General features: G+C 35.8%; 1 protein-coding gene across 1 annotated transcript in view; it reads right to left on the bottom strand.

Annotated features, from left to right (window-relative positions):
* Positions 1-31: 31 nt before the first annotated feature.
* Positions 32-23,339, bottom strand: part of Mnb (minibrain) — a 32,552-nt gene continuing 9,244 nt past the window's right edge. The window contains exons 2-7 of the mRNA XM_070300078.1: positions 8,824-8,992; positions 8,392-8,559; positions 8,021-8,307; positions 7,776-7,922; positions 7,126-7,558; positions 32-4,536 (exon numbers count right to left, since the gene is read on the bottom strand). Coding sequence (XP_070156179.1) covers positions 4,052-4,536; positions 7,126-7,558; positions 7,776-7,922; positions 8,021-8,307; positions 8,392-8,559; positions 8,824-8,992 — 1,689 coding nt within the window. The 3' untranslated portion in view covers positions 32-4,051. The remainder of the gene's footprint in view (positions 4,537-7,125; positions 7,559-7,775; positions 7,923-8,020; positions 8,308-8,391; positions 8,560-8,823; positions 8,993-23,339) is intronic.

Here is a 23,339-nt window from a genome sequence, read left to right as displayed (position 1 = left end):
AAGCAGTGGTATCAACGCAGAGTACTTAAAACGCATTTCGTCGCGTTTACGTGACAAATAAAGGTCCTTTATTATTCGCATAGCCACGTTCGGCACGCTCGTTTTCACGCTCCGATATTTTACAAATCTTCCTAACTTGTTTTTGTTCGAAATATTCTCCGAGAATCGTACCTACCGTGGCCTCTCTCTTCGCGCACTATGCAAAAAAAAAAATTGTCCCTAAATTTATTCCGTCCGGATGACGGCGGTCGTTTAATCGCGCTAAAAGTCTCGCATCGTTATACCTAATCGATCGATTTGCTTCTCTATACAGATGTGTGAAAAAAAGAAAACAATAATTATTTTCAATTAAAATCAACAATTATCCAGCGCATACAAGAACTATGTATTTACTAAACATGACGCTGTGCCCAGTAGTCCATCGTAGAAATTGTGCAATTCAGCTGAAGAAAAGAAACCGGGGTATCGAGCAATATATCGCTCTTGTACAATATATATATATATATATATATATATATATATATATATATATATATATATATATATATATATATAAAATTATCCGATGTGGATTATCTTATAAGTAGATATCCTGTCGTGAAGCAAAGTCACCGGTGAAAGAGATTCAAAAGAGCGATCTTTTTCTCTCCCTCTCTTTCATGATAAAAAATAATTAGTTTCGGAAATACGATCGCGTTGGATTCTCTGCGCGAATAATGTTATGAACACCTTGTTTATTTTTGAAACTGGTGAGCACAGCGTCAGATTTTGTAACAATCGGAATTCGGAAGAGGGCTCGTGCGTTGATATAATACACGCAACATTATTTATACTTATAGAGCGTACTGATTTTTGCCGTTCAACAGGATATTCTTTCGCGAGGAACGCTTCCGAGCGTTCCGCCCGATTAATTTCGCTCTCTTTCTCTTTCTCTCTCTCTCTCTCTCTCTCTCTCTCTCTCTCTACATCCTAATAAATCATATTATCTTGCACTTTTTTTTTTCAACTGCTGAAATTATCAAAAAGTTTATTGAGATAAAGTGCGCGACATATTCTGTGTTTCAGGTTTCGGATAATTTTTGTGGAGCTTTTTCTTCTTATTTAAGCATATTTATTATGTCACAGTGAATCTCTCTATTATTTTTTTAAGCATTGCTTTCGAGCTATCTAATCACAACACAGACTCATTACGACTCTGAATTTTTAACGTATCTTAAGCACTGATTGCCGTAAATCTTAATGCGATATAAAAACATTTATGATACAGATTTGTAGGGCGTCGTATTTTCTATTTGTCCGTCGGAGATTTACATTATTAGATACTGTTAGAAAATTTGTTTTCGCTCGGTAACTTAGTATAAATTCGAGTATAACAAACCTCAACATCTGAGTTGCAATATAGAACGTTCCGCGCGCGCGTGTGACTTGTTTAAACGTATCCGCAAATGTATCTGTGTTGCAGGTGTATAAAAATATACAAATCATTCGAAAGGCCGCATGAAGAAAATGATTCTTAGCAGATCGAACGGCTTGTGAAACGTTAGACTTTTCTCAGCTCTACTCGAAAAAGTATTTTATATTTCTCTCATATATATATTTACAACTAATACAACAAGAAAAATTCAAATCTAAACTTCACAGTGAGACTCTCATTATTACTTTTCCAGAAAATACATTGTAAGAATTCTCTTGGTCGTCTAATACCTTTTTCTTTCTTTTCTTTTTTTTCTTGCCAAGCTCTTTCGACAACAGTCGCGGTCATGTAGACGAAATACGGTGCTTATTTAAGCCGCCGCTATCTACGCATTGAAATTTGTGTACAAAAAAAGAAAAAGATATAGCAATTAAAACATTGAAAATGACGGATTAGGAATTATACATGCAGCTTTATTTTTACGAGAGACCTCTCATAAAGCAATTAAAGTCCTAAAATGTCCTAAAGTAGCTACACAGTAAATCGATACGATCCGTCAACAAAATGATCACGCGTTTGTCCTATGTATAATATAATAAATGGCATACAGGTAAATTATTATCTAAATCTTAGGTCTCCGTGGAGCATTTTTTTTCTTTCGTATATATATATGGAAGTATAAAAAGCCGCAATTATATAAAATATATTTCGTAAACGGATTTAAGTATTTCCACATTTTTTTTTTACTATCGTGATTACGAAAAAAGCAACATGCATAATTCTTTAAGATTTCTTTTTCTTTACAGCGTATATTATTATAGTTTCTATTAAAAGTGTCGTATTTTTTATTCTCTTCCTTTTCTTTCATAACACATCTGGGCTGTATAGAGGGATTTATTATGGTTGCATTTTAATGGTCTGCCTTCAGGTACTATACTACACTTTTATAATTGGTAGTTTCACAACGAAACGCATGATTACGCGTTGATAATAAGAAATAAATTCGTGGCTTCTACCTTTGTTCGTCATCTAGTTTTACAATACATCGACATAAATAATCAAAAGGGATCACACAATTTAACAGGGATTAAAAACCATTTATGGCCGAATAAAAATCAAATCTTGCGTACACAATAAAGGGACTAATATAATGATCGATGCGAATGGCATAAGCGACCATCGGAGCAAAACGGCAAAAATCAATGACGATTGGCGTTGGAAACGTATGCATGTGAGAGTATACGCGCGTATTGTTTATTATAAAATATCTAGATTCCTCGTATGATTATATTCCATTCTTGATCGATCTTATGTGTATGCTGTTTTTTAACTTTCTTATTACTGTTTTTTTTCTTTATGTATAAATATGTATTGTTGTTAAGCCGCGCGAACTCCGTTTGTTTAAAGTCCTTGCTCAACAACAAACTGACGTTCGCAACTTGCATTCTTGTGTTTTCATTAAAGTAAATAAAATGATCGAGTTTACATTGTCATGTGTGTGCGTGTGTGTGTGTGTGTGTGTGTGTGAGTGAGTGTATGTGCGTGTATGTGTGTGTGGTGTGTGTGGATGAGTAGATGGGTGGATGTATATGTTATCTCCTCACACTTAAAAGCTAAACTCTAAAGCTGCACTCTTATCATTCATTCTAAGTGTATTGTACAAATAACTAGTCGACGCGACTGTTTGCTCGCAAGTACTTGCTAAACCGTTTATATCCGTGACATTGTGTATAAAACTCTATTGGAGTACATGCTTACATCGGTAATTCTTACTTTTCCTTCTTTTTGTTCTTTTATGCAGTAATAATAGTAATTATCACTTTTTCTCTCTCTAGGCCACACAGTTTGATTGCCGAAAGTTTTCCCGCTCAAAGTTGTTTTCTCTAAAACTGCTCAGAGTGTTCGTGGAAATCGGGCAGGACCCGAGAGGCCAGCTGGGTTCATCCTCACTAGACCATTACCGTCTGTCCGTGCTCGAAGCTTTCGTCAATCATCCGTGTTAGACACGTAGTAATATCCACGCTCAATGTAGGGCCAGTCAGCTCGATAAAAGATACGAAAATACAGCAACGTAACAGAAATAGAGATTTACCTCTCCCATGTTTTCCCTTCTTTTTTCATTCTCTCGCTCGCGTGTTCTCTTTTCTACTCGTTGGTTTTTTCAGTCGTTATCGCCGCCGAGCTTAGAGTAAACTTTTCCGTTTCTGTGATTTCTTAATCTCAGAGAGAGATTTGGGCTTCGTGACTTGCGTTTATGTCTCGTGGATTTTTTCGTCTGGGAAATTTTTCGTCTGTATTTTTCAGAGAATTGTTCAGCCAAACCAACGTGTGTCCGAAAAATTTGTTGAATTCTCACTGTCGAAGATAATCGCTGATCGCGAACACTGAAGTGCTTTTTTCTTTTTTGGCTTTGTGCTTCGAGAAAGCAGTATCGGAGAACGACGTTTGAAAATGTTTACAAGCCATTTCCTTTTCTTTTTCTTTCGCCTCTTTCTTGATCTACGACAATAACATATCGTAGACAAACGTTCAAAGTATGCCACGATCTCTATCCGATAATAAATCAGCTAAATCGTCTTCCTCTTCCACCGATCTTGAAGTTGCCTACAATCAGCTGTATTGTTCACTTCTACCATCTCAGTGAATAGCGACCGGGCTCTGTTGGACGCAAACACCGACCATCGGGCTATCTTCTCTCTCCGCTGGATCTCGCTGGTTACCGGTCGACACCGTCGACGGTTGTCTGACCATCCCATGCGCGTCGGCGGTCGAGTAGCCATAGTTGTAGAAGTTCTGCTGCTGAATCATCGGCGAAGTCATCATCGCAGGCAGATGGGGTATATTAGGAAGAATTAGGCTATTGTACGATCCAAGGGAACTCTGTATCAGGGAGCTGTCCATGGATTGCATGGACGTTGTCATCGGGGCTGACGCGGGCGCCCCGGCCGATGTCGATGGGTAGCCCGTTGTTATAGCACGCCGACTGCCCGTGTGACGAGGCGAAGACTCGCAGTCCATGGGTTGATAACCGCCACCAGGGAGACTCGACGCCTGCATCTGTTGCAGACTGCCACCGCTGCTGCTGCTGCCGCTGCCACCCTGTCCCGACATGGTTACCAGTCCTGGGATATCGAAAAAGAAGAAAGTCAATTTAAGAGGTCGTGCAAATTCTTCAATATAAATATAAATAAATAAATAAATAAATAAATAAATATATATATATATATATATATTTATACACACTAATGCCATAATCATCCACGCAAATCGCTCTAGCTCTTACAATTGAATAATCACTAATGGGAATAAAGAGAAATAAAATCGTCAAACGTCTACACGAACATGTTTGCAGGCAATAATTTCCACCGCTAATATCTTTCCTTTGCATATTCCTAAGACGAAAATAACTCTCCGATAATGTGTTTCCTTCTTTAAATATTCATCATATACTAAAACTAAAACATTAAAATGCAAATATTCTCTAATACAATTTCTTCTTTCGTCTTGTAAATTTGTACAGTCCATAAGAATTAATCAGGTTTTACATATATTGTAATTAATTACAAATTTATTACGATCTTAACACTCTTACGATGCTTTCATTACAATTTATATATTTGCGTTTTATTTGCTGTAAAATATATGCGCTTACAGAATATGATTGCTATCATTCATAATTCAAATAATTACATCTGATTTGTCCATTGTTTACATAATTATGTAATCGCGATGCAGCGCAATCTTTTCTTAATTATGTATGTAATAATTGATATGCAATTGGCGCATATATAACGCAAACTTAAAAAGAGGGGTGTATAATAAATGCATATATATGTATAAATATATATTACTGACGAACAAGACTTATTTCACAAAAACGTTACTATTTCATGTCCCATTTACAGTACTGCACTTGATAAAGTGCACAATATAAGCAGCTAAAGCATGCATAAAAAAACTAGAAGACAATGATGTGACTTTTCTACAAAATAGAAATTCGCAATTAACACAGAGATGCAATACTTTCAGTTGTGGTGTGTGGAATATGTTCTTCAATCGTGATAAAACATCTATGTCCGACAACATTCATATACGACGATCATTAATCGCTTTCGATCATCGATTAAAGCAAAACGATAAAAAAACAAACATATTCCAGCAGTCACACAATGTTCTTTATTCTTTTATTTGTGTGTTTGTCCTTATATGTTCTAAGATATTGTTATCAAAAAGGACAGCCTTATGTAATAACGAATGATCGACCTCGTATAGTGGACACTATATAAATTGTATTAAATATATTGTGTGTTAATAAAGTTAAAAAGACACGGGCTACAGAGCAATGTCAATCCGTGTCTCTCAGAGGGAGTAGTATCTTTTCAAGCAAGCAAAGGCTTCGCGCAATACATCCGAGGCCAGGATATGATTATTAGGGATATCGTTAATTTTTTAGCATGTGTGTCTGTATGTGTATTGTGTGTATGTGCGTGTGTGTATGTATGTGTAGGAGATCGTTTGTTAGACAGAACTTACTTATGTTAGTAAGTAAGATTAGGGTTGGGGCCTAGGACAGGTCGTCGCCGCCCCGCGGATACGACAGTCATCGAGCCACGTATTGTCCCCCCATCATATCTACGGGCAACAACAAGTATCGTTTAGTTTGCGCAGAAAATAAAAGATGTATTATTTAAAAATGGGAATAAAAGGGAATAGGAGGGAAGAATCAATCGCGAAATCGTGCGTAATCTTAGCAAAATTATCGTCCTTCATTCATACGTTATCGTCGAAATTGCCTAATCTACTAAGGAATTATTCGATTAACTAGTCTGCTTTTCGAAAAGAATCCTAAGAATATCTCATTTTACAAGTGTATATAATAGAATAGATAATTAATAGAGACGGAGAATTTATTTTCTGCACAAATCAAAACTTTCCTAAACTCTCAATATAAATACAGCTGTCCGTCCTGACTTTCCTGTTTATATCTACCTTTTGTGCTCATTATTCAGAAATACTCAATAACAGGTCAGAGAGATCGTTAGCCACAATCAAACATTTGATTTCTATCTTTTTCTGTCTTTTAAATCGTTTGCAAGAATGATGGAAATTCCTGTAAGCAACTGTCAAAAGACTTTATTGCAGCCTGAATAGAACATGTGATTGCAGTTAGATATTTTTTCTTTTTTAGATATCTATCTCTTTTTATATTATTACATTTTATATAAAATTATCTACCAATAATGGGTAGTAAAAATTGTACATTTTCTTTCTGTATCGGCGTTCGCGTTTGCTGAGAAAGCCGATTCAGAAAAAACTGCGGATTAAATGTATCATCAGGCAATCAAGAATGATATTAATAATGAATGATGAATGAAATCAAGCGACATAGAGCCACACTTTGATAGTAAGATCATGTTTCTCGCTGCAATATTAATCGTTTAACGTACAATTATTGTGACATAATGCAAATCTGACATGTTTTCAACTTTAACGCATTTAGTGAAGGTAGTTGATGCTGTTCAAATCGAAATATCATACGCGAAATATATGGAGAGTATGAGAAACACGTGTAACAACGTTGAAAACTTGCCAGAGTTTCGAAGAAACTCAGATGTGAAGCACACAAATGCGTAATTGGATTACTTCTCTCCTTTATGTTACACAATAATTCGGCGAAATCAAACGATGCCGCGCGACAGTCAACGACTTACCATGATCCTGGCTCATCGACACCACTGCCGGACTCGTGCTCGCGCTATTGGCAGCAGCGACATTCGTGTTGGTCCCCTCATCGGCCGTTCTCTTGAAGAAGTTGTGTTGGAGTGCGTAATACGGCGTTACCCTCGTCTTCGGATCAAAGTCCAACATCCGTACGATTAGGTCTTTGAACTTGAGATAATCGGACATCGAATGACCGGGCTCCCCTATCCTCCTGCCGCCGGGGCCGCCGCTCTCAACACCTAGAATATCATGTAAGCGCCTCGTGCCAGGAGATTTGTATTTTTTACCGTCCTTGGACTTTTTCAGCACGTATGAGCCATCCGTGGGGACTTTGTCAAAGTACTTCCGCGCCTTGTGCGCTTGGTCCAATATATGTTTCGGCGGCATTCCTAGTACTTCTACGATTTTGTTCATTTGATCGACCTGCAAATTATATGAGAAATCTCTTTATACTGTTAAACAGAAATTTATCTTGTTTATAGCAATATGTATGGATTTTCATTTGCCATTGCGCAAATATGTCCTTAACATGGCCGCCATAAATTCCAGTAGCATCTCGTGCTATTAATGAGAATTATCGAGAGCTATGGACTTGACGCGATTAAAGAGAACATGCACAACGATCGGGTTATTTCATTACCTCATTGGCCCCACTAAATAAAGGTTCTCCTGTGTGCATTTCTACTAAAATACATCCCAGACTCCACATGTCTATCGCGAGGTCATAAGGTATTCCTAATAAAACTTCTGGTGATCTGTAGAACCTGGACTGAATATATTGGTATATCTGCAAAGATAAAAAAAAGGAAGTAGCAAGTGAGACATGGATCGAAAAGTGGCTTGGAGAGCACACGCGGGATAATTAACATCTTATGAGATACCCACTCTTTGTCCAAGTTGACACGAACTACCAAAATCAACTATCTTTATCGCACTTCGTTTGGGATTGCATAAAAGGATGTTTTCGGGTTTCAGATCACAGTGAATGATGTTCAATTCCGGTGTAGACAGGAACAAGAGGGCAGTACACAGTTGCTGTGCAAACTTTCTTGTCAGATTTAATGACACTCCTCGGAAATTCGTATTTCTAAGTAGGTCATACAGATTATACGACAGCAGTTCGAATACTAGACATAAGTGATTCCGCCACATAAAATGCCTCTTCAGTTTAACTATAATTAAAAGAAAAAGAAGACATTATAGTATCACCTCTCTTACATATGTAAAATACAATGCACATCTTTTTGTGTATGTACCTATATAATACTTGTTGTCGGTATCTGCTCTGTTCATCATTTCCAATAACCTAACTTCGATTTGCGCTTGATTTAGAAAAGGTTTCTTGTTCTTGATGATTTTTATTGCCACTTGCGTCTGCTCTTCGTGGTCAAACGCTTTCACTACTTGGCCAAAACTGCCTTTACCTGCAAACAAAAAGCATGTAAGAGAAAATTCTATGCAGAATAAATATTTAAAATATCTTTACCGACTAATATATGCAATCGTCAAAAATGAAGAGAATATTATTAGATATATATTTAAAAGATATACGAAATAATATCTACGAGAAGTAAAAAATTATCGATTTACATTATTGGATAATTTCTCGTAACATCGTCAATTTACACGGTACAACAATTATTCCTCTCAATTATCCCTACTACTCTTTTCATTTTTTTTCATCTTACCTATTAATGAATCGATCTCGTATCGATCGAGGAACTTTTCCCCATTCTTGATAATATAATCGTGATTATCGTCGTCCCAGCCATCGTTGTAGAGTTTCCTCTCCTTTTTATGCGAGCCATCTTCTCCTTGCATCTGCTGTGCTCTCCTCTTCTTCTTCGCATAGTAAACCTGGAAAAAAAATCTATATAAGAAATTGTTGCGATATTTTCGATGTGTAAATGTCAAGATTCATTAAAATTCTATGCAAAGACACCCGATATGGAAACAAAAATTAATAATCAATTATTGTAATGGACTAAATAATTTTATCAATATAAAACAGCCTATACTTTGTACATACTGCCATTATTAAATCATATTATTATGTAATATTTATCTATTTTTTTTTTATCAATGCAAATTTCTTCATATCATTTATTATTAAAATTCTAATATTCGTTCTAATATTTGCCAGACAACTGTTTTATGCGTCATTGGTTCATGAAATTGGATCGCAACCCTTATCAATTCGCGTAATTAGCATGTTTATTGACATGATGTTTATAATGAAAATTCGAACAATTGACCGATTGATCCGAAGGTTCATTTATGTTAATCAATCAATCAGACCTAATGGAATTATACATAACGAAGTACACGTCCTCCAAGTTATAATCGCACGGGCAGAATTTAGGTCCATGACGTTCCGCGAGAACGAGGAGAGAACGCGCGTACGATCGATCGCTTATATTTTTCACGATGTATATAAATCCGCGGTTATGCTGTCTTAAATTCGTCTGTAAAGCACGCCCTAGTCAAAATGCCGTCATGATTATCCGCCTCTCTCTCTCTCTCTCCCTTTTTCTCTCTCTCTCTCTCTCTCTCTCTCTCTTTCTTTCTCTCTCTGTACGTATCTCTCATTTTTCTCCTAAAAAGCGTTATATTCGCCGTAAATATCCCTCGTCTACGAGGAGGAAGGTGGAAGGATGGCGCGCGATGAGAGGGTGGAGGGCGCAAAAGCGGGGAAAGACGGGAAGGGAAGCGAAAGGGAAAAGGGCGCAGAATCCGATCTGCCGCCTCGTCCGGGGGATCGATATGCTCGGCGACCACGTGAAAACCATGCCGTTCGAAAGCGCCGTTGGCTGTGAAGAACTCGATCCGAAGAATCCGTCGACGACGACGACGAGGACGACGATATACCCGGACCGTCGACCGTTTTTCGTCGGCCGTGCCGTGCGAAATTTTCGGAAGAAAGCCGGGGGAGAGATGAGGAAGAGAGAAATCGACGGGAGGGAGGAAGGGGGCGAGAGAAGGCCCCCTCGCGAATCGGGTAGGATCGAAGTGGTTGTACCGCTGCTTGGCACGCCTCCACCACCCAGGTCATCGACACGGTGATGGTCAGCGCTGTATCGGCGTCTAGTTACTCTATTTCGGCATCGATTGTGTGTACCGTCGAAGAAGTATACGAGGGGTACACTCTCGATGCCGCCGCCGCCGCCGCCACGGCGCGGCTAATGAACTCTCGATGCCGGGGCTCTCCTTTTCCACACTCCCCGGAAGCGAATCGCCCCGACGACGGAGCGCTTATTTTTGACTTCGACTGCGTGTCGGTTAGTTTTATAAAAGGAATAGATCGGACGAAATACTCCGTTGTTGCTGGTCGCAAAGCGGAAGAAATACGAAACATTCGAATAATTTAAATATGCCTCGTGTTGCGATAGAAAGTTTAGCGAGAGCATAAAAACTCTGCTGATGAATGCGAAGAAGATAAAAAAAAAAACTCTTTACTATGATGTGCGATAAATCAATGCAAAAAAGTTTTCGACGGCGTTATTAATAATTATTTGTCTTGTCAAGATTCCTATAATAAAAAATTTCCAAGATATTCAGACAGTTATTTATTATTTTGACAGTTATTGAATTAATAAAAATCTTCTATGTAAATTATAATTTTAATTGAATATATATTGAAGAGATTTTTATATCTCTTGAAATAATATTACAACTTTAAAATAATATCGGTTAAAAATTTTTTTATTCGGAAGAAATATAAATATTTTTTAAGAAATCATATTTCTTATAATTTATTGAATCCTCCAAGAAATATAAGATCAAAATTGATATTACTTTCATGATTTTCAAGTAAATACTTGCTATTTATATCATTAATTCATAAATGCTTAAAATAAGATTTCCCAGCTGTTTTAATTTATGACGAGATTCACTCCTTGATAAATGGAAATAAACGATCTCTCGCAAGATTTCCAAATAAAATTTCACCCGTTTTTGTGTACGCTAGAGTTTGAGAATTAAAGCGTTTAAGATATCGCATTCGAACAAATGGCACGTTTTTTTTTTTTCTAAAATTTATGATGGTTCTGTTCGGGGGATGAAGTCGGTATCCCGAGGGATCAAACAACAAAGTTGTTCGTTCTTCCTGTTTTCCGCAAAAGTTTTCGCGCGAGCGAAACATTCATACGTTTACAAAGGCATCCATGAAACGCTCGGTTAACACTTCCATTAGTCATAGGCGCGACTCTTCTAAGACTCTTCTAAGCGTGACCTCATTTCGCGCCGTAATATGGGTTAGTCGTGCGGAATCGGAAATTTAATTCGCGCGCACCAACTTCTCTATTCTCGTCGCATTCTCAAGACACGATTTTTCGGTTCGACCTTTTCACCCGCCATTGGAAAACAGTCCAAAACCCGATCCAAGGAAGGAGAGGGATTTATCCCTAGCGATAATACCATAGTCACGTGATGCTTGATCTATCGCAGTCGAGGACAACGGGTTTCGTACGAGCCCATAAAAAACTTGTATATATATATACATTAATTCATATTTTAATTTCGGAAAGAGAATTCGAACGAGAATCGAATTTCGCGACCGTCTCTTACACGCGTATCAACTAGACTTCTTATTAAGAATGTTTTGGCTGTATAATAGTAGCAAAAAAACTGTCAAAAAAAAAAAATATATATTTTTTATGTTTATATTTACTGTTTGATAAATCAAATAAATAAATCCGGATTATAAAAAGAATTAAAGTATCACGAAATAATATGGTTTTTAACATCTTCGTAAAAGAAAATAGTTATAATTAATATTTTTCCTAATTTATGACAAAAACTTTTGATCGTGAATACCCTCTGAAATCAAGCGGAAGAAAAAAAACAAAAAACGAATAATTTGCAGAAAGATAGAAAGAGATAATATTTTTCTATAATTTTTAGTAAATAATTTTTAAACGAGTAAGTGGATCTAAATCAAGTTTACAAATCAAGCACAAATATATTTATTAGAGTTTCTCTTAATATATGTGAAAATTTTTATTTCGTTGGCAATGTTTCTTCCTTGTCAAATTTGTCAATAAGTGCAAGAATATGCGATTTTCCATAAGAATCAATACTAACTTTAAATTAAAATAATTTTCAAACCGTTGAGAGAATTGTACTCAGGTTTTGCACAGATACTTAGAAGTGATAGGTTAGGTTAGGAACAGTCTACGAAATTTTCATGCAATTTTCAACTTTTGTCAATGTTTTGACATATGACACATACATCCCTGACAAAACTCACGAGAACTTCATCGCACTCGCTTCAATTTTTTATAAGCCACATTATTTTATCGGCCTAAGAGTGTGTCTTATTGTCACGACAATAGACAAATCTGTTCATGCCGTAGCTTCGGGTAAAAGGCAAGCACGTGTCAACCGAATCGAATCATCATCCTTCGATTCGATTTCGTTCGCGCGTAAATAATACGGAAATCGGTATAAACAACGCGAAATTTGTCGAATCAAGCCTACGGATTTCATTGTCGTCTTTCCTCCCACCATCTCTCGTCGTGCCTGTCACCATCATCGTCAGCAAGCAACATCATCGGAGGAAGCTCGACCGTCACCAGGTGATGACGACCTCCTACCCTTCTATCCCCTCCGACCCCAGGAGCTTCCATTTGCTCTTTTTCGCTCAAAGTGCGATGGCTCTCTCTCTCTCTCTCTCTCTCTCTCTCTCTTTCTCTCTTATTTCTTCTCTTTCGACCTAGCTTGACTATGGCAATCCAATGCCGTAACGAGAAAGATGATCAGGGACGAATACTTTTATAGAATATCGAAAAATTATCTGCACGAACCATAATATCATGCTAATTCAAAAGCAAGTGTATGAAAATGTACAATGTTATATAATATAATAAATTAAGAAACTATAATTAATTTTATAAAATATTGACTCTCTTTTTATAAAATCACATACATAAAAAAAAAGGCCGACCAAATTTTTGTTAAAAAGAAAATTGGATCTGAATGAATCAAAGTATCCGTTAATCCGCTCGTATATATAATTTTTTAACGATTTGCATATAAATAAATAATTTTATACAAACATGTATTTTCAAAAATTATATTTCATAAATAATATATAAAAATATATATACATTGTCTTATATGAAAATAATATAAAAGAACAGACATACACAAAAATGAATGAAGCGAAAGGACCTCATTACGTTTTTCTTTTTCTTAGTATAGGGAAAAAAAAAACTTTATTTAAATATACATTTAATAATTAAACTGATATTTCTCACAGATTTATATATATATATATCGATGTAATTAGTGTGCTTTCTTGTTAAATTTTTTTGACATTGTATAAGATAATGAGAAAATACATATTAAAAAATATATATCGTAATTTGACATAATAAAACTATATTATTATAATAAAACTAAAGAATGGATAGAGAAAATGAGTTTTATACGATTGTGACACCTTTAGTTTCTGCCTTCCTGTCTCTTTTCCTGTCTCGCGTCATCCTTCCTCGCGCATGGTCGCCCTCCTCTCTCTTGTTTCTGTTGCTATGCGCGAGTGCACGAGACCGGCCCCATACGCGGTACGTTCATTACCTTCACCGAAAGCAGCCCAGGACCCCCGATGAACGCCCGACGAGAGAAAAGGAGAAAGAGATACCGTCGTTAAGGGGAAGTCCGAATTACGAAATTTGCCATAAAAATTGACACGATAAGCAGGGAACTCTATACACGCACTTCATCGAAACCTCTCTGTGGGAAGAAACGTCAGCATAAGTGCAGACGATTGCCGTCCTCATGCGTATATCATTCTCGACCAGTGGGTTCGATTTATCAAGAGTGGATTAGATCAAGAGTATCGTAAAGCCTGGTCTACAATGAATCATTAATCGTTAGTCGTAAGCAAATTGACCAACCATAGTCGATTATTTCAAAAATATTCTCGGAATAATCGTATGTGGTTGGTGAATTTGCTTGCGACTAACGACTAACGATTCATGGAAACCGAGCATAAGAATTAAAATCGAAAGAGTTATAAAAGTCTTTCCAGTTTCCTGGAAGAACGATAACGATTTCCTAAAATTCTTGCTGAATAAACGATTAGTTTCAAGGATTCACTTGGTGCCTACAGTGCGTTTTTCACGTTTGTACTATAAACGAATCTCATTAAGTAGATTTTCACTTGAAACATGAACGCTGCGAACTGAATTCGAATAAAGTATTCATATGTGAAGAATTGAAAATAAGATCGCAGGTATTTTAATCGAAAGATTTAGAATTCTGTGAACACGAGATTGAAAATATATTTAAAACTAATGCAAAACTAATTGTGTAAGAAGCACAATATTTCTTCTAAACTTGTCATTTTGTAAACAATTAAATTCTCGTTAAAAATTATTTTAGAAAAATAAAATAAATATAAAAGAAAACGCAAAAGAGAGATCTTATAAGACTTTTAGAATTACACACACGCACAAATGGCTTATATTAAAGTATATTATTAGACACGTCATATTTCTACTATTGAGTCACATGTTGGTAAGCGACAGCGCGTTTAACGGGACACAGACTTGCCACAATCTCTTTCCGAACAAAATGGAATTTTCCCGAACTTTCCCGCTTTCGCGTACGCGATTCTTGTTGGCAAAAAGGGAAAACCTCGACGAGTTATTTATAAATCGCGTTCGGCAATATAGTAGGCGTCGTTCATACCATATACATATTAAAAGGCACGTACATACATGGTAAGACTTGCCGAGGAGCGTATAAACGCGATCACATCGTCAGCTGACTGGGTGATGACGGGTCGACATAAATTCCGACGCGGACGACGTCACGCACGACAGTTAGCTTTACATTCCGCACGAGCCGCTTTTCCGCCCTGCTTTATCGCAATTTTGTCCGCATTGCGTTAATAAAACTGGTCCATAAAAATGCCTAAACGCTATTTACCACAGGTCGTTGACACACGGTTTGTGTGGCGCTCGCTGTTTTCATTTAAGGATTAAAAAAAGCAAGAGAACACAGTTGGAAAACTCGTGTTTTCTTGTTGAAAATTATGTGGGTTTATATTTTTCTGTTAAATATTTAACACATTCGTGTGTTAATTTAACATATCGCTAACGTGTTAATCGAACTCAAGTGATAAATTATTAAAACTGGGAAAAAAAAAATGTAAAAATAACACAATGTGCATCTATTTACAATTTTACACAATAAATGTGTTCCGTATTATTAATGACAAGATTTATCTGTTAAAGCTTACGGGAAAAAATGTTGATTTTATTCTACTATAGGAGCGATCGTCAATAACATTTTTTCAAGTTAATCATTGAAAATATGTTGATTTTATAGAAAATTTATTTCAAATTACTTTGAGGGGTTTGCATTTATTTTGTATTAAAATATTAACATAGTATTAGTGTCACCATTTAACATATTATGTTAATATAACGTAAAAATTTGTGCGCACCGTTTGGGACATTTGGTAGAAACACAAATTTTTCAACAGTCAGGAAAAGAGATATTAAATATATAGATCGATGAATAATATTTTTTGTCACGATATACAGGAAGTAATTTAATTTCTATCAGTTCCCGGCAAATATAAAAAAAAAACAAATAATTGTTTAAAAAAATACATTGTAAGTAATTTTCTTAGAAACTTTTTTTTTTATACTAATTGATTTGTCTTATTATTCTGTACATAGAAGTGTTACGGTAAAATTATCGAAAACTGAATATTTTACGAAATATTTAATTTTTTATATCAAAATATGTCAGATTAAAATATAAAATAACTCAAAAAGTACTTAATGAAAAAATACTTTATTATAGTGTTTTGGAAAGCTCTCGATGTCAGCTACAAGAATACTAAATAAAAAATGGGGGTTTCCATTTAAGATTTTAAAGTTGACCTTCGCATGACCTTCGAATGATTTTCCAAGATCAAATCATTGTCACCGTCTTATGGCCCCCTTGAAGCCACACAACTTTTGTTTGAAACATTTTTCGATTTAACGCAGTGTTTCTGAGATATTTGAGTGGGTCCTTTAAAATGGGACACCCTGTATATATTTTACATAATATATGCGTGTCAATGCACGTATCGCATCTCTTTTCAATGTTTTGCCCTAGATAAATCCTATGCGGAATCTGTCCACGATATGTTGCAAAATGCGATCGTGTCTCCTTTTGACATTATTTGTAAGAAATTACGCGCGATTGAAATGTTTTATCTTCCAATGTATCTTTCAATCTTCAAATTTTCCAATTATATTGAACTTGTAATTATAAATTATCCCGGATTCTGAATAAAACTGTTACACGTATTCATCTCTCTTTAATATTTTCACAAATGATGGATCATCTACAAGCATCCGTAGCGCGAGTCAACGTTGCGGAATGACATATATATTTTTTTTTTTACAGCCTGTCGAAGGAGGATGTCCTCGGGAAAGAGAAAGAAAGAGGACGAAGGAACGCTACGTCATTGGACGACCACGAAGCCGTTATGAATATCTGCCTCATTGAAACGAAGGTCGTACAGGTCTCGGGGAATGCAAAGAGGAAGAAGAACGAGAGGAAGGGAGGAAGAAAAATAAGAGGAAAGATAGGAGGAAGAAGGAGGTGAAATAGAAGGTGATCATCGGGGAAGGATGGCTAGGTAGACTTGAAAAAAGATATCCGATTCAAAATATCTGGATACCATTGTATGTATTTCAATGAGAACACGCGCGATAATAATTTAAAAAAAGCGATTTCTCTTCATGCATCGATCGGTAAAATTCAGATTCTCTTTTACTGATTTGCAGTCTCTTAAATTTCTTCTAGAAAAATGTCTCTAAAAAAATTGAATTTTTATTCAATCATTTTGAAATAAAGATTTTTATTTGAAAGAAATTTATCTGCTAAAATGTATAATGTACAAAATTGAAAAATTATAATAACTAATAATTTTTCTTTCATGATAATGATTTATTTAGCGAAGCTCCAACGAATGCTTTTATTTTTCGCGAATATATATTTGATTGTTTTCGTTATATTTGAAATAAATCGACAATAAAAAAATTGACCGATATATGCTCGTTGTCATTTTCTAAATTTTTACATTTCAGATTTTACATATAAACTAGTCACTTTTTTTATCGCAACAATGTCATCAGCAATTACCAAAGTTCATTCTCAAGTATTAAGGCATTCTGTGTACATCGACGTATACGCGTATCGAAGACAGTGAAGTCGCTATAAGATATTTTTCCGATTCCATAAAAGGGTTAACGGGACGACGTCCGGAACGACCGACCGGCGACTCCGTGCATCGCTCCGACCCTGAGGAAATAAGAGACCGATGAGGAGGAGCGAGATAGAGATATAGAAGAAACGTGATCGGGAGGACTACCAAGCCGAGTCATGAATGAAGTGACAGACGAAAGGAGCGAGAAAGCAGGCAGCGGCGGCGGCCGTTTCGCGACCTTCCGGAACGTCTCTTCTATGTGCCACTTCTTCCTTCTCTCGCTTCGAGAAACAGACAGTCGTAGAAGTCACAGTCTGGTCAATGTCGCGCGCGACACATTACATACAACCATCGACGAATACAGAGGACAGAAAGATGAAAATTTAACTATTTACAAAGAATTTTTCTTTTTTAATCGCGAGAAGTTAAAAGATATAAACGAATAAATCATTTAATGATTCAATGATTGATTTACGCCAGTAAATTAAAATTTTCATCAACGTTAATGTATTGATTTTTTTTTTTTTTTTTTCCCCATTGAATGGAAATATTTTATTTTGCAGTTTATATATGATATTTCGAAGAAAAAATTAATATTCTTAGCACAATTTTATTCACTTCTAAAACAAAAAGTCCCACACAATTTAATTGAATCTGCATGTGTGAGAGAGAGGATTTTCTGATTTCTCGAGAATTTTTTATTCAATCAATATTATAAATGTCCTCTGTGCTCTTTATATATATAAAATATTCAAAATTGACGCTTTAGTCTATCATCGCTTCATTTTTTTTTTTTTTTTAATGAGATATATATATCTGCAAAAAAGAAAAGATCGCGCATGCAATAAAAATCTACTCGTGACATTTTGGAAGGTCTCTTTTAAAATCAGCAGCGTATTTTGCCAGTTCAAAAATAATTCATTCTTGAACGAATCGAGAATATATTCTCGGCTTCGAGATCAGTTTTAATGCGCAGGGTGCAGAAAAGCATTAGGTCGTAACTGCGTTTCTGAGTCACCGTGCTCGAGCAAACGGTCGACGGAAAGTTTTCGGCATAGACGACAGAGAGATGCGATCGAGAGAAGGAGATGGAGAAACGGACAAAGGGAAAGAGACTAGAGCGCGGGAGGCAAATCCGCCTCGAGAGTGAAATTATCGACGAGATCTCTCGGAATGGGTTTAGAAAAGTTATATAGATAATTGACGCTCGCGAGAGAGAGGAACGCGCGATTCGCTCCCTTCTTGTTTCCGAGTGGATCTATAATTTATCAAAGCGCGGGCGTGATAAATTAGAGCCCTCTTCTCTCGTGCCCCCCACCCCTCCTCCTCCTCCTCCTCCTCCTCCTCCTCCTTCGCGGTCGCACCCCAGCTGTATGATTTATTCCGCGAGGCAACGGGCGGCGCCACTGACCCCGCGGTGAATCCCCGAAAAAAAAAAAAAATATATATATATTTGGCGAATGTGATTTTTTTTTTTTTAAGTTTCGTTGCTTCTTGCAAATTCTCTGAAATTGTAAAATGATTTAAAATAATGTAAAATGATTTAAAATATAAAAGTTGCAAACGGATAATAACATTAATCGTTAGGTAGATACGTGAGGATCAAATTAAACCTGAAATATTAAGAGGAACTATCGTATCCCGTGCTATCTTGTTTCACAAAGTTCGATTCTACGGAAGAATCCTCGGAAAGTTCCACCGGCCCTTCGTTTTTCGATCATCGAACGTTGAACGGTTCCGAGGAGTAGATCGAAGTTTCAAGGACGACAAGGCGGAGAGTCGGCCCGAAAAAGTAGGAGAGGACCCCTCAAACGGCCGGCGACTATCGGTTATCCCTTTGTGCGAAAGGTGCCGGCGCGCCGTCGCGAATTTGACAGAGGGATTCGGCGAGATTTCAGCCCGAGTAAAATTAGGGCGGATTTTCACGGAAGGACGACGCAAAACAAGGAGGCAAACGCTAAAGGCTACCTTCCCCTTCCCTTTATCCTATCACACTCGGAAAGAAGCGGTAGTTCGCTCTTCCCTCCCGTCCGCGTTCCTCGCCAAAGCACGCATAAAATGTAACGCTTAGCTGCACATCAAGCTCAGTCGAGAGACGGACATTAGAACGAGATTCTATTTTAACCTATTTACATCGAATTTCACGTGCACACAGATTCTCGTCACCTCTCGCTTGTCACTCTGTCTCTATCCCTGTCTCCATCTTTCTCTCCCTTCCTTCCTCTCTTCTTGTCATTTTCTCTCCTTTCACGTTAAGGATATTTTTTCGCTGTACAATAGTAGCAAGAAACTGTCAAAATTAAAAAAAAGAAAACATTTCCTACGTTACACTATTTGAAAAATTAAATAAATAAATTCGGATTATAAAAAAAGTTTAGGTATCGCAAAATCATATGGTTTTTGACGTCTAAAAGAAAAAGAAATAATTGTAATTAATAATTTTCCTAATTTATGAGAAAAACTTTTGATCGTGAATATCCTCTGAAAGCAATTGCAAGAAACAAAGAAAAATAATTTACAGAGAGAAAGAAAGAAAGAAAGAGAGAGAGAGAGAGAGAGAGAGATAATATTTTTTCTTCAATTTTTATTAAATAATTTTTAAATGAGTAAGTGGATCTAAATCAAGTTTTGCACAAATATTTGTTATAGTTTTCTTGATATATGTCATAATTTTTATTTCGTCGGCAAGGATTTTCCTTGTCCAATTCGTCAATAAATGTTACGCGATTTTCCATAAGAATCAATACTAACTTTAAACTTAAATAATTTCCATATCGTTAAGAGAATGGTGTTCAGGGGTCTTGCACAGATACGTAGAAGAAATAGTAAAAGTCTAACATCGAAATTTACATGTTTTTGTCAATATTTTGACATATGACAAATCCTTAAATAACGCAATTGCGATTATATCCGTATGTTTTGATTGTGCAGAACTTTTCACTTATTCCTGCCGATATTCTTTGGAAAAATCCTTCCAAGATTTCGTTTTACTAATTTTTTTTTTTTATCACAATGATTATACAAGTGTACACACATATATATTTATATAAAGCATATATAATTCAATAAATTTTTTATATATACAGGGTGTCCCATTTTAAAGGACTCACTCAAATATCTCAGAAACACTGCGTTAAATCGAAAAATGTTTCAAACAAAAGTTGTGTGGCTTTAAGGGGGCCGTAAGATGGTGACAATGATTTGACCTTGAAAAATCATTCGAAGGTCATGTGAAGGTCAACTTTAAAATCTTAAATGGAAACCCCCATTTTTTATTTAGTATTCTTGTAGCTGACATCGAGAGCTTTCCAAAACACTAGAATAAAGTATTTTTTCGTTAAGTACTTTTTGAGTTATTTTATATTTTAATCTGACATATTTTGATATAAAGAATAAAATATTTCGTAAAATATTCAGTTTTCAAAAAATATTAAAATAACACAATGTGCATCTATCTTTAATTTTAATTTTACAATAGATATGTTTTTTGTATTATTAGTGATAGGATTTATCTGTTAAAATTTACAGAAAAAAAATGTTGATTTTATTCTACAATAGGAGCGAGCGTAACTACAGACCGTCAATAATATTTTTCCAAGTTAATTCTATCATTATAAAAATATGTTGATTTTACACAAAATTTATTTCAAATTTCTTAGAGGTGTGCATTTATTTTATGTTAAAATATTGACATACTATTAGTGTCACCACCGTTCAACATATCCATGTCGAATTAAAATTTCTTTGGGACGTGTGTTAAATTTAACACAAATTTTTAACTCTGTATGAAATATTATATTCTGCAAGAGCGACAGATTTTCATTTTAATCACTTGTATATCATTCAAGTGCCCTATAAAATAAAATAAATAAAAATGATTTAAGAAAAAGAAAAGAGAGAAACCTGTTTCTTTGAAATGCGGTCCATTTATTCCCGTGAAAACTAATCCAACTCGTACGATTTTAAGAGATAGATAATACGACTTCGAAACTTTTTATTAAACGACTGATGGAATTATTCAAAATAAAGAAAGTACGATAGTTTTAGTTCAATAGTTCCATGATATTTGTATTAAAATTTTAAATTTCGAATTAATGTTTTCTATTATTTGTTATTAAAAGAGTCGAGAAAGAACTCCATGTTATACGATCGATTTTTTGCGAAAATACCCGACAAGGAGAAGCGGCTATTAGTTATGACTGCTGGAAAGGGTGAGAAAAACCTACGGCCGTTAATTCGCGGAGGCTTCTCTGCTAATCTCGCGCAGCCTCAACTCCATTCTTGCGTCTTTCTTCCTTCGTCCTTGAATATTTCTCTCGCATTATGGCGCGCACGCATGAAACAGGCTAACAGACACCGCCAAGGATTTCGCGGAGAAGTTCAGAAAGTGCCTTAAGACGGTTTCCGTCAACCCATGTCTCGCACACATCATAACATAACATTATATTACGTTACGCGATGCAATAAACAGCGTCCACATTGTTTTCTAATGTGTTTTTAAGAATATTTTGGCCGTATAATAATAGTGAAAACTGTCAAAATTAAAAAAAAAACAACATATTTTTTATGTTTATACTGTTTGAAAAATCAAATAAATAAATTTAGATTATAAAAAGAATTAAAACATTATAAAATAATATGATTTAAAAAGAAAATAATATTCGTAAAAGTCTTGGTAAAGAAAAATAATTGTAATTAACATTTTTCCTAATTTATGACGAAAACTTTTGATCGTAATCACCCCCTGAAATCAAGTGGAAGAAACAAAAAAAAAAACACCCCGAGTGATTTATAGAGAGAGAGAGAGAGAGAGAGAATATTTTTCTACAATTTTTAGTAAATAACTTTTGAACGAGTAAGTGGGTCTAAATCAAGATTTGCACAAATATTTATTAGAGTTTTCTTAATATATGTAAACATTTTTATCTCGTTGGCAGTGTTTCCTTTTTTTCTCGTCAAATTCCTTGTCGATTTTCATCAGAATCGATACTAACTTTAAATTTAAATAATTTCTAAAACCGTTAAGAGAATTGTGCTCAGAAATTTTCATGCTTTTGTCAATGTCTGACATATGACACGGACATCTTTAGGTGCAGGACGCGCCAAAAAAAAAAAAAAAAAAAAATGTTCGAATGATAAAATTATTCACCTTCCTTCATCGATAGCTAAATAATTGTCTCGGATCCGTTTATTAGATCCTTCCTAGATGTAAAGTCCCTTAATTAGAATTAACAATCATGGGCGTAGTTTTCTCGTCGGCGCAATGTACATTGAATTCCGAAGTGTTTCCACTCAGGCGGCATCTCCAGTGTGCCACGAGTCCTTACGTACGTATATGTATACGCGGAATGAACGGATGGCATCTGGGTCGTCTTATTAATTATTCGCCAAGCTATTCTGACTTGTGACGAGCGCTTCGAAGCGATGAGATTCGATTCCTCGTTGCCTTCCTAACACGCGACCTACGATCTTGCCATAAGATTCTCGCCAATCGCCCCCCCCCCCCCCAATGATTATTTATCTTCAATAGAGAGTTCAGAGATATTTTTTTTTGAATTTTCTTTACATTTACTTTTTAGAATTTTAAAAATTTAAATTTCGGTAAACCTTGTTTGCTTAAACTTTTACTTCAAATTATTTAAATTTAGATTCTTTACAAAATTATAAATTACAATTAGAAGACGAGAAAGAAGTCGCGAACGAACGCGTGGAAAGGACGCGCGGTGGTTGCACTTTCGACCCCCGATCCACGAGGTCAGGCTGTATAACCGATTTAATTTCAAATTTAAACGTTTGAATTTAAATTTAACCAGCCCTGCTGCCTGATTCCACATTAAGACTCGACTGAGTAAAATCCAAAATATTGCGTGTATAATTCAGACTTATATCTCGTACGGCGAGCCGGAAATCGCAAACTTACCTACACGATAATCAATTCACTTTATGTTAATTTTAATGAGATTTTAATGAGAGAACTCTCTATGCATT

The sequence above is a fragment of the Polyergus mexicanus genome, unplaced genomic scaffold (assembly GCF_030449975.1).
Source record: "Polyergus mexicanus isolate NDT 795.1 unplaced genomic scaffold, iyPolMexi1.0 SCAF_8, whole genome shotgun sequence".
Lineage (NCBI taxonomy): Eukaryota > Metazoa > Arthropoda > Insecta > Hymenoptera > Formicidae > Polyergus > Polyergus mexicanus.
Note: the sequence above shows the minus strand (reverse complement) of the source record. Positions and strands in the feature narration are given on the sequence as shown.